The sequence below is a fragment of the Hemicordylus capensis genome, chromosome 2 (genome assembly GCF_027244095.1).
Source record: "Hemicordylus capensis ecotype Gifberg chromosome 2, rHemCap1.1.pri, whole genome shotgun sequence".
In the NCBI taxonomy this organism is placed as follows: Eukaryota; Metazoa; Chordata; class Lepidosauria; order Squamata; family Cordylidae; genus Hemicordylus; species Hemicordylus capensis.
In genome coordinates this window covers 113,537,927-113,550,860 of record NC_069658.1, presented here as the reverse complement: position 1 = coordinate 113,550,860, position 12,934 = coordinate 113,537,927, and the positions used below count along the sequence as shown (strand labels likewise).

Sequence of the window (12,934 nt, the reverse complement as noted above, 5' to 3'; positions counted from 1 at the left end):
CACTGTAGAAGCAAAACAGCTTCACACTCTTTCCATGCAATATATGACCAAACGGGGTGTGGGGAGGAAGCAAGTAAAGTCAATTCAACTGAGGATCTCTTTTTTGTTCTAGACCTGTAAATTACTATATTTAGAGATGTGTATCCTCCCTCCTCACATTCCATCCCTGTATCCATGGGTTCATTGTGCCATGTATTCGAATCTTAAGAACAGCCCTGCTGGAATTACGTTAACATTAAAAATGTAGTCTGGCCCTCCATACTTCTTGTTCAGTGGAGTGGCTGGGGGAAGCACCGGGGAAGAAGATTAAAGACTTTTACCTTTCCCTTCCTGCAGTCCCAATCCTGATCAGCCTGTTACATGGCCAATATTTACATGAGAAAATACAAGCATGGGCCAAAATGCAAATAAAGTAACCTGTAGTTTGTTCCTAAAATAACGATGGTGTCTAAGTATGTGCAATCTGCTGAAACTTAGAATCTTCAGCTCATTTGCATCTCCCCTCCCCGCCCGCTACATGTTTTTACAGATTAAAAAAAAAGAGTCGGATCTAAAGTTGCTTTGAGTAAATGAAAAGGCCCTTGACTCACGCAAAAAGCCCCTTATTTCCACTGTGTATCTCAACTTTGCATAGCCTTCCTGCCCCAGGGCTTCTTGTCCAAGAAGAATGGATTTTTAGAGAGCATTGGAGCTTCATAGGGTGGGTAGGAAAGCCCCATTGTAAACGAATGTAGGATGGCATCATAATCCCCCCCCCCCGATTTCATTAGTGATGAACACATACCCTTTTGCAAGTTGGTAAAACACAGCACAAAACCTTGATACAACTCATCATCCCATCACATTTGAGTTTTTGCTGTTTTTATTAATACAACTACATGTATACATTGGTAAAGCACCACACAAGAACACTGATGGAATCAGATGCATGACTGCATCAAAATTGTCAGCCTTTTTACACTGTCCATGCACACATATGTATTATTATTGTAGAGAGGAGAACACCAGGGATAGGGATGTGCGAAACCTTTCAACGTCAAAATGTTTAGACTTGAAGCTGGCTATTTTGAGTATTTCGAACTCGAAACAAAACAACCCTGTTTTGAGTCGAAACCATTCAATGTTTCTAGTACCATTTTAGAGGCCTATTTTCCCCTTGCTGATTGGTTTTCTGGCACTGGCTTCCGATTTACTTGTGTCTCCTTGGTTGACTTGTAATCATACAAAGCAAGTGTTCTCATGGGCAACTGTGCCCCCAATGGTTGAGGCGGGGGATGCAAAAGGAGGGAGTTTCAAAATGTATACAAAGGTACTGGGAGGCAGAGAAAGCCCTTATAGCATGCCTCTCTTGAAGAAGTTACATCGGGAGAGTAGGAAAGGATCAAGAATGGTTTGATCTTGTGGTTTTCTTAGCACTGAGTATGATATGTTGTACTATTGCTACCATAACTATCTGGTTTTGCTGGATCTCAGATTGACTAAGGAAGAACTTGGGTGCCTTCCTTCCTTCCTTCCTTGTGGTCTGGAATTTGCAATGCAAGGTGTAAAGTTAAATGTGCTGTCGAGTTGGTGTTGATTCCTGGCAACCACAGAGCCCTGTGGTTGTCTTTGGCAGAATACAGTAGGGGTTCACCATTGCTAGTCAGGTCATTTCCCTCAGTCAAAATGTGGCTGAAGTTGCTCTAGTTGAGCTTATGGCTTTGCTTGGTGCTAAGGGTGCTGCTGTGGCAGCAGTTGCAATGCTAGGAAGTAAGGATTAGGGGTGTGCAATTCGGGTTTTCGGGTGATTCGGCTTGGACCCGAACTGAATCACCCCTGTTCTGTTTTGTGCCCGAATCTGGGTCACCCGAATCACCCTTGATTCGGTTCGGATTCAGATTTAATCCGAATCTGAATCCAAATCGATTCGGGGGTAAAAAGGGGCCCAGGGGCAAGATTTTGGGGTGGGGTGGTAGTGCCCAATGGGTAGAGTCTACCACCCCAATTTCAGGGGGATTGGGCAAAGTCCTGATTTTTGGTGAATTTTTGAAGTTTTAGTGACTTTGGGGCAGTTCGGGGGCATAGCATGGGATCTGGGCAAAAGGACTGGGGTGGGGTGGTAGTGCCTAATGGGTGCAGGCTACCACCCCAATTTCAGGGGGATTGGGCAAAGGGCTGATTTTTGGTAAATTTCTGAAATTTTCATGTCTTTGGGGCAGATTGGGGCAGAAAGTGGGGCCTGGGGCAGAATTGTGGGGTGGGTGGTAGTGCCTAATGGGTGGAGGCTACCACCCCAATTTCAGGGCGTTTGGACAAAGGGATGATTTTTTGAGAATTTTTGAAGTTTTAGTGACTTTGGGGCAGTTTGGTGGCAGAAAGTGGATCTGCCCCAAAAGAGTGGGGTGGGGTGGTAGTGCCTAATGGGTGGAGGCTACCACCCCAATTTCAGGGGGATTGGGCAGAGGGCTGATTTTTGGGGAATATTTGAAGTTTGGGTGTCTTCGGGGCAGATTGGGGGCAGAAAGTGGATCTGCCCCAAAGGAGTGGGGTGGGCTGGTAGATAGTGCCTAATGGGTGGAGGCCACCACCCATCCCCAATTTAAGAGTGATTGGGCAGAGGGGTGAATTTGGGTGAATTTATTTTTATGAGGTTTGTCTTCATAAGGTGAAGTGTGCTAAATTGATTACTTCCTCATATTATTCATAGTAATAGAGAGTGTGAAAAAGTGAAAGTGGGGTCATGAGAGTTGTCTAATTGAAAAAAAATCTCATTTGCTATGATAGAATGAGAATTCACACCTTCTCATTCTATCATAGCAAATGAGATTTTTTTTCAATTAGACAACTCTCATGACCCCACTTTCACTTTTTCACACTCTCTATTACTATGAATAATATGAGGAAGTAATCAATTTAGCACACTTCACCTTATGAAGACAAACCTCATAAAAATAAATTCACCCAAATTCACCCCTCTGCCCAATCACTCTTAAATTGGGGATGGGTGGTAGCCTCCACCCATTAGGCACTATCTACCAGCCCACCCCACTCCTTTGGGGCAGATCCACTTTCTGCCCCCAATCTGCCCCGAAGACACCCAAACTTCAAATATTCCCAAAAAATCAGCCCTCTGCCCAATCCCCCTGAAATTGGGGTGGTAGCCTCCACCCATTAGGCACTACCACCCCACCCCACTCTTTTGGGGCAGATCCACTTTCTGCCCCCAAACTGCCCCAAAGTCACTAAAACTTCAAAAAATCGCCAAAAATCAACCATGAACTGAATCACCCGAATTTTTCGGGTCCGAAATTCGGGTGATTCGGCTCATGCCCGAAAAATATCGGGGGACATCGGGGGTGATTCGGTTCGGCCCCGAATCACCCGAAATTGTTCATTTCGGGCACAGATCGTTCTGTGCCCGAAATTTTTTGCACATCCCTAGTAAGGATTCAGAATTGTGTGTGTGAGAGCAACTTGTGCAAATGATGTGATTGCAGTTCAGGCACTTTGGCTGGCAGTGGATTCTGGGTCAGTGATGCTTTTTTGAGCATTTTTGGACTGTTTTGAAATGTGTGTTCTGTGTTGGGAGGGACAGATTCCCCTTTTCTGTGTGCTTCTGCAGTGTTTTTCAAGGCAGGGTTGCAAAAATACATTGCAAATTACAATGCAAATATCTCTGTGCATGCACTCTGTGAGTATGGCTTGTTCCAGCCATAGGGAACAATGGGGAAACTCAAAACACCCAATTTCCCCTCATGAGTAGTTCCTAGGGACACAAAAATGGTTTCCGTGGCAGGGCATGATGAGTGCTACCTACCATTCAACCCACAAAATAAATGGGCATGCGAGTGATTTTAAACTAAATTTTAAACCCACCCCCCATGGGGTCTTCCCCCAAAAACCCATAGGAACCCCTATGGGGGTTTGGGAAAAAGGTTAAAAATTGTTTTAAATTGCCCACTTTCCCATTTGTTTTGTAGGTTGGGCGGTAGGTAGCACCCACCACGCCCTACCACCACACTTTGGTTTCCCTGGGAGCTACCCATGGGGAGCAATGTAGTAGTTTCCTACAATTGGGTAGCTTCTCCATTTTCCCCTATGGCCAAAACACTAGAAATGTTTCGAGTTTTTTCCCAGTTGAAACAACCATTTTGACCGCTGTTTCGATGAAACATTTCAGCCATCTATGTTTTGTTTTAAGCTCGAATCAAAATGCAAAATCCATTTTGTGCACATCCTTAACCAGGAGGACACTGAAAGAAGAGAAAGTTGCAGCAAGCTGTGCTTGTCCAACATTCTGTAAGGAATTTGAAAATTTTAAAAAAATTGAAATGATGCAAGATTCCTAATTCAGTGGTTGCACTTTGAACACACCACCACGTAACTCAGATCTCCAAGATCTGGGAACAAATTTACATGGAGGAAAATTTCAAAGCACATTTAAGCATATTAAAGGAGGAATGAAGCTGATTATCCTATGAAGGCCTATGGTATGGTCCAAGTCCTCAAAAGGATCTGTACAATCCCAAAATGAATTGATTTTTCTGTCTGCCAGAATAATACAAATAATACAAAGGCTAAGAGTCAGAAATGAACAGAAAGGTTTTATATTAATGTAAACTGCCCAGAGCCATTTAGATTGGGTGGTATGGAAATAAAATAAATATAAGTGAAGTTTTACCCCAGAAATCACATTCTGCTTTCTCCCATTCAAGTAACACACTTGCTTGTATCAGGTGCACCTGGAAGGAGCATGCACCTTACTTTTTATTTCCCCAGAGAAGTCTGAGAGATGCATTGAACATATATGTCAGGCTTACCACAATAAGCATGGAAGGTGAAAATACATTTAAATGAAAATGTGTGATGAAAAATGGCTATCATCATATTATCCATGCAGATTCATTTAAGAGTATGAGAATCCATAGTCATCCGTTGACTAGCTTTGTGGTATTAAGATAAATAAAAATAGAGCTGAGAGGCATTTGACAAGTTGTCATGTGGCTCTGTTGAATGCATTCCCTTTTGAGCTATATTATTTTATTGTTATCTGTTTGCCACCAAAGGCTTGATTGCACATTTGAACTGTGGGAGCAAAACATTTTTCCCCAGTTCTGCATTAGAGTAATAATATAATTTAAGAAGTCTTTGATGCCGTTCACAATTTTCTTCTTCATTATTCCCCTGAATAATTTATTTGATGATTAATTTATATTTGTATTATATAAAGGCACAGTCTAAAAATTTCCATGCTGCCATCATAAAGATAATTTTTTGTCCACTAGGCCATCAGTATCTGGAAATAGTGCTAGCCTTTGTCATCACTCCATCAGACCAGTACATGCAAAAACCAAAATCGCCTCGTCTTTGAAAATGCATTTGATACACTTTTCCATCTTCTGCAATAGCATTGGAGTCATTATTGCAGCAGTTGGCTCTGATACGCTTGCACAGACACAAATTGAGTCCGACAGGACTGATGTCTCATGGACTTTGCTGTCATTTGAAATGCTGGCATGAAGATGGTAGCAGTGAAAGAGAGTTGGTGCTTTTAGTACATTGCCTATGAAGGTATCTTAGGTTTGTGTTTATTGATAGCGGCACTCAAATAAAGACTTGGCTTTTAAAGAGCTTTGTAGTCGTATATTTCTAACATTTGATTCTCTTTTTCTTATCTTAAGTAGATTATTAGTATTGTTCTGTGCTATAAAACAAGCTCTTCATGCCACCCACAAATCTGTAAAGATCTCCTTAGTGGAATAATTAGTATGATTTCCCCCCCTCTCATTTTTATTTTAATCTTTGCTGCATACAAGTCACTCATGCAGGATTATTATTTTGTTAAAAAATGTTCTTCATACTGTGCTTGTTTCAGATCTGCCAAAAACCACAATTAAACTTCAGCATTATTTTAGTGGCATTGTTGGCCCATTTTGGGATATATCTAGAATTTTCTTTAGGAAGGGATGCATTTTTATATTCTGTTATTTCAAACACAGCTTGGACTCAGTAAATATAGCAGACTAAAATTGGTTCCTTCTTAAAGGCAGATGCTCCCACTGTATTATTCATTAGTTCTTTTACAAGATATAAAATTAAACTGACTGAACTGGAATATGGAACCTTTATTCATAATTTATTCTGTGAATTATGTAATTCGCATATAGTGTTAAAAGAGAATAGAAACAATGGCTTTGGGTGGGTGTACAAAGGGACTTTTGAGATGCCAAAGCAGATAAGGTTTTTGTTGGACTAATCCACAAATGCCAATATCCTAGCCTTGCGGATCTCTAATTAGGAACAGAAACAGATTTAGCTCTGTCATTCTTACCTGATGCAAGGAAAGCAGCTTTCAATGTGGTGTTCATTAGCTGGCTTTTGTCCTAGAGGTTGAATCCTTCTAAACCCTTATCTGTATGGCTTATTCTAGTTGAAGTATTAATGTAGGACTTTATTAGGAATGACAGCTCATTCTCATTGATATGTTGCTGCACCTGAGAACTGTTGATCACAATGTGGCTTAGGATTCCTTAGGAAAGATGCTCATTGGCTTTGGCTTGTTTGTAATCACCATTAAAATATTTGGCCTGTTTAACACCATTAAAAGGTTTAGGTCTTGAATTATTTTGCTGGGCTAATCCCAGTTTTCAGGAGTCTTGTCTAATTTTATCTTGCTTGTTAAAAGTGTATTTTGCTTTTGTGTTTGGATGGGAAGAAGTGAAAACATTCTAAACATGCCTCTCCCCCTCTCTTGCTTCTTTTAGGCTTTGAAAATTCTTCATCTGGAATTTCAGATTGGAGAGTCTCGCAGTGGGTTCTAAGCCAGTGACCGAAGCTGCCAAAGCATGCTGGTGCCAAGCTGTCGGATGATGCTTATAGCCAGGCCAGTGGTAGTGCTCCTGTGCTTCCTACTCTGTGCTGATGCTGAAAGTAAGCTCTCCTCCCTATTTCTTCCCCTTGTAAAGAGAATCTTGGCCATAATGAGTAGTTTTGTTTTCAGTTGGCACGTTGTGAGGGCCTCTGAATAAGATTCCTTTTGACTCAGTCTTGAGACACTGTGGGAATCTCCTTGGCTCTCAGCTAGTGGTTGAACGGGATTATTTACAGACTTCCTTACTATGTTTTCCCCCTCCTCCCCATTGTTAATACCCTTTTTCGTATGCTTTGGAGGGTTCCTAGTGCTATTTATTTGCTTGTGATCAGCCATTTCAAAGAGACAATGCTAGCAAAATTGTGTAGTCAAAAAAACACCTAACCTTGCTCACTAGAAGGCAGACATCACTTAGCCTTATTAGGAATTTATCAGTTCCTTGGCTATTTTCTTTTCAAGTTTTGGAAAATAAACAATGTAATGTTAAGGCCAATTAAAATTCCAGGTCCTTTGTGTCTGTCATAACAGCTGTTCTAATGTATTATTTCCGACAGCTGCCATGGAGTACAGTATTTGAACAAACCAAGCAGAACTGACAACTTTGAGGCTGGGCTTTAGAGTGTGGAGACTTCGGTGTAGTACAGGCACCTAGGTTCTCTAAGTCCTGGACTCATATTACAGTACTGTGGGGTTTTGGTCAATTACCTTACCAATTAATGAGAAGATAATATCTTCTTTTTTAATTAGGATATCATTAGGTTGGCTTTGTTTACATGCCTTCTTTTTCCCAGCTGTCCTCTGACTTTCTGCAGCAAGCAAGTGGGGGAGAGATGAAGCCACTTGCTGAACCTGTTGAGAAGCTGGCTTGTTTACCTCCTGACACTTGATTCTGCTGTATTTTATAATGGAAGTTTCCTTAGGATGATTCTGACATGCTTTTACTAATAGATTTGCTTTTTAACATGATCCCAAGAACACCTATAGATGGGTAAAGAAGAGGAAGCAGAGAGTAGGGAGAAATTGAATAGTAGTAAATGGACAGTTTTCATGATGGAGGGCAGTAAGAAGTGGTGTATCCAAGGATCTGTACTGAGATCTGTGCTGTTCAATTGTCTCATAACCGATCTGGAATTAGGGGTAAGCAAGGAGATGGCTAAGTTTACAGATGATACCATGCTGGTTTTTTTTTTTTTTTAGATTGTGAGCCCTTTGGGGACAGGGAGCCATGTTATTTATTTATATCTATGTAAACCGCTTTGGGAACTTTGGATGAAAAGCAGTATATAAATATATTCATTGTTGTTCTTTAGGATAGTGAAAAGCACAGTGGTCTACAGAGATTTCCAAAAGGATCTATTAAAACTGGGTGAATGGCAAGCAAATGGCCAACATGGTTCAGAATAAATAAGTAAGTGTGCATTGGGTAAAAAACCCTACAATTTCACATAGGCAAAGATGAGGACTGAGCTGTAAGTGACTAACCAGGAAAGAGATCTTGAGGTTTGGGTGGCTATGAAAACATTTGCTCCAATGTGTGGCAGCTAGAAAAAGGCAAGTTCTATAATCAGTATCTGTAGGAAAGTGTCAGAAAATAAAACTGCTACTATTTTATTAAAATCGATGATGTGGCCATATTTGGAATAATGGTTTCCGTTCTTTTTCTCATAAGGAAAGGTTATGAGCATTTGAGATATTTTTGGTTTTGAAAAAAGGCATCTAAGAAGGAACATGATTGGAGCATATACAGTTATTCATGGTGTGGAGAAATTGGATAGAGATAAGTTACCCCACCCCTTCACAACACTAGAAAAGGAAGTACTTCTGCACACAGTACATAATTAATATATGGAATTCATGCCACAAGATGTGTCAATGACCACTAGCTTAGATGGATTTAAGTACTAGTACTAGATTTAAAAGGGGATTAAACAAATTGATCAGTGGCTTCTAGTCTTGGTGGTTATAGGCTACCTCCAGGTTTAGAGGCAGTAACCTCTAAAGAGGCTGGACAGCAATGGCAGGAGAGGAGAATCCTTTCATCTCTTGCTTGTGATTTTCCAAAGGCGTCTTATTGTCTACTGTCTGAAACAGGATGCTGGTCTAGATAAGTGTCCCCTCTAACAGAGAATCTCAGATGCTGTTGACTACAACTCCCATAATACCCAGCCAAAAGCCATAACACCTGGGGATGCTGGGAGTTGTAGTCAACAACATCTGGAATTCTCTGTTAGAGGGAAAGCTGGTCTAGATAGACTTTGGCATGATCCAGCAGGACTTTTAAAAAATATTCTTTTGTAAGAATACAATGTTGGAACATGTAATTTCTCTATAGCTACATCTCTGACCAGTATTACTGGATAGGAATCTATAGTTCTGTTTGTGTTTTGTCCAAACAATGACCTTCTAACATCTCCATGTAACGCATTCACAAGGATTACTTCAAGAAGTAGCTGACTATTAAGTTGTTGCATCATTATCAGCTCTAAATGCCATTGGACTAGTAGTTACTATGTCAACTAGGACTAGTAGTAATGACCAACATGGTTCAGAATAAATGTCAACATTGTCAACAATGTCAACATTGGTTACTTGACATTTTCATGAAGAAGAGTGTTCCTATCATGACACTTAGTTCAAATTAAGTTTAATCAATGTTGCAATAAATCTTAGATTTTGCTGTCTTTGCCATATCATCCATTGTAATCCAATATAAGCTACTGCAATATAGCATACTCTGAAGTGTTTCACAGGGACCCCAAAAATTGATCAGATGAATATATGTCATCTATCTATCTATCTATCTATCTATCTATCTATCTAACATATTTTAATACCACCCCAAACCTGTGTATCTGGGTCGTGTACAATAAAATCAGTACAAATTAAACAAAACCAAAAATGATTAAAACTTTAAAATAATTTAAAACCCAACATTAAAAACTAATAAAACTACATTAAGGCTGTAGTTTAGATTGGGTGCATTTAGCTGCCATAAATTACTTATGAACAGTAAAACCCTGAAAGATTGTCCTCCTACACACTCCCTGTTTTAGAATGCCTCTGTCTAAATATAGCACCATGAAAGTGAATGAAATTAAAAAGCAGACACGGAGAACATACATGTTAGTAGATTAATGACAGTGGAGCATGTTGGGCGTCTTCCAGATAGTTAATGACCAGCTGGGATGCTTGTACATAAGGTTGAGCCAAGGACATTTTAACACTTCAGCCAGTAAATAATTAACTGGGAAATAACCCAACCTTTATACAATTAAGCATTTTTAAAGTACCATCACTTTTTTTAGAAGATGAAACCTATTCTTATAGATCAATAGTTTTAAAACAAAATCTTGAATTTCCGCTAAATATAAAACGATAAATATTTCCAATGCAAATAGATTGAAATTTTGTTACTTACAAGTCAGAGAGTACTTTGCCAAAATGACAATGAAGCAACACTGTCTTCTTCTTTTAATTGGGTGAGAACTTCCCTCCCTCTCGTCAGTTTCTTCAGCAGAGTGTCTCCTGGGACTGAACAGAAGCTCATCCTTTCTAGCAGCTTGCTTCCTTCTCCTTTGTTAAGCATTTGAACAGAGTATATACTCTACTGAGAATCACTATCAGATTTACTTTTAAACAGGCAATTTTGTAATAAGGTGCTTTCAGATATTCCTTTCTCTGCAAATTGTTGTTTTCAACATTTTGTTCCTTATTGCTCAAAACAAACTAAAATTTGGCAATAAGCTATTAACCATTGTGAGTTTTGACAGCAGGCGTTTTGTTTCTGTTAACACATTTGCCTCTTTAGACTAGTTCATGAAACTGCCGACATAAGGATAATAAGTAGGTCTGGTTGAGTAGTTTCCAATTAAATATTTCCCAATGGAAAATGTTTCAGTGAAATTTCTTGCTGGCAAAAATATCACTAACTGCTCTGTGGGGAAAATTGTCCTCCTCTGGAGCTAACGTTGCAGTTTGTAGCAGACCTTGAGACTTTAAGGTGCATCATGGGGACCGAGCCACTTTCCCCCTTGTTATTTCTTATGCTCTAGAGTGCACAGTCCTTATCCCAATTAGTGTTGGAGAGTCGGACTACAAAAAGGGAAAGCCAGGTTCAAATCCTGGCCCAACCATGAAGCTCACTAGATTATCTGGACTAGTTACTGTCTCTCCGCTTAACCTATCTCATGGGAATCAAATGCAGGGGTGGAGGGAACAAGGGAAAATAAATCTTTTATGCTGCCCCGAGCTCCTTGGAGAACTGGTGGGTTAGATATGTAACGTAACCCTATGAGTGTAGCTCCCTTTTGGAGCACAAGGACAGATGGGTTTTTTTGGACCATTGGGGTTATCTTAGGGGAAAGGTTTTTTTGTTTTTTGTTTTTAAGGAATACAAAGCCACTTGCATCTTCTTCATCTGGCCTTTCATTTCTTTTACTTGTTTGACTAGCTGGATTTCATAAGATTTGTCTGTAGAAACAGTCCCAGTTATGTGAGCACTGATGGTTGCTGCTCTGGACATCTTCCTTTCATCCGTTCTTTCTTCTTGATCTCTCACCATTCTCAAGAGGTCTGGGAAAGAAAGAGAGCACTCCCGTTGCTTCCTTCAAGGGAGGGACACATTGTAGTTGTAGTTGTAGTAGAATAACTCAGTAGAAATAACTCAGGTGCTTCTCATGTAATAAGAATGGCCACTGTATCATCAGAAATGAACAAGGGCACAAACCAAGCAAAATTAAGCACTTCTGTATTCCATTGATTTCAGTGAGTAAAACATAAAATTGTGCTTAACAGCCAACTGAACATTAAATGCAGTTACATGTACTAAAACTTGCTGGCTTGCATCTGTTTGCCTCAGTTTAAAGCCTACTCCTGGAAGAGGAGAAGCCACCTGAGAAGGTAGCAAAGCCTTTAAAAACAAAAACAAAACACTCTTCCAGTAAACAAACAGGAGGAGGGGGATTTTTTGGGCTGGTATCTCTTTAGGGGAGAAGTCCCTCTGTGTGTGTGTGTGTGTGTGTGTGTGTACGTTCTAGGGCTGGCTTTTGCCTCTCCCCAGGGCTTATTTGGGGGGCTGTGTGGCTTTCAGTTTCTGTTTCTCTCTTGCCTGGAGAGAGACAGTAAAAGGCACCAGCAAGGGCTGAGGTAAATCACACCTGGTGGGAGGGGACACATTCCTGTTGAGCCTACTCTCTACATAAGAGGCATCAGCCAGATAGCTTAGTGCACAGAGCTTAGTGAACAGGAATTAGCAAATAGTGTTGTTGGAGTTTTGCGTAGAGTTTAGTGGGGAAGCTTGAAAAGAGGCCCCTTGGTCACAAGGAGACCAGGGGAAGAGGTCCTTCCTCTTTCATATTCTTGGGAAATAAAGTTTGAACTGTATAGCTGAATAGCTGACAGCTTCAGCTAAGACTTGACTTTCAAATAATCTCTAATACTCTAAGCAGCCAACAAAACCAGTCATGAAGATAGAAAGCCATCAGGGGAGGGGGCGCTTATCTGTGCTCAGTGTAAGGTCATTGGTGTGTGCTCAGTGCAGTGGAGCTTCTGAATATCAGGGAATAAGTTTGTTTCCTCGAAGCCAAGGTGGCTGATCTGGAGAGGCTCAGGGAATCCGAAAATTGCATGGATGACACCTTCGGGGATGTGATAGAGGCATCCCACTTCAGGGTTGATAGCTCCTCTGCTGTCTGGGGAGTGAAGATCTTGGGGAGGGAGGACATCATTCCGAGAAAGGGAAAGAGGGAAATGCTCCCTAAAAAGAGACCATTTCTGTGAGTGATGAGCCCTTATCCTTTTGCATGGGATACTTCTCCGGGCGGTGGGGGCCTTCTAGTAGTGGGCGATTTGAGAGATATAGAGAAAAAGGTCTGTGACCCGCAAGTAGACTGTACAGTGACTTGCTTGCCTGATGCAAAAATTGCAGATTTCATGTAGTATCTAGATAGGCTGTTAGGCACTGCAGGGGAGGAGTCAGCTGTCGTGGTGCACATCAGCACCAATGTTGAGAAATGAAATTGGAAGGTCCTGGAAGCCAAATTTAGGCTGCTAAGTGGCATATTGAAATCCAGGATCCTCAAGGTA

The 12,934-nt window shown here is 40.8% G+C and overlaps 1 protein-coding gene across 42 annotated transcripts in view; it reads left to right on the top strand.

Moving 5' to 3' along the window:
• PTPRD (protein tyrosine phosphatase receptor type D) overlaps window positions 1-12,934 on the top strand; it is a 1,992,390-nt gene that overhangs the window by 1,491,612 nt on the left and 487,844 nt on the right. For all 42 annotated transcript variants that reach the window (XM_053297923.1, XM_053297924.1, XM_053297928.1 and 39 more), the window contains one exon: window positions 6,744-6,909. In XM_053297923.1, the coding sequence (XP_053153898.1) occupies window positions 6,825-6,909 (85 nt within the window). In that variant the 5' untranslated portion in view covers window positions 6,744-6,824. The remainder of the gene's footprint in view (window positions 1-6,743; window positions 6,910-12,934) is intronic.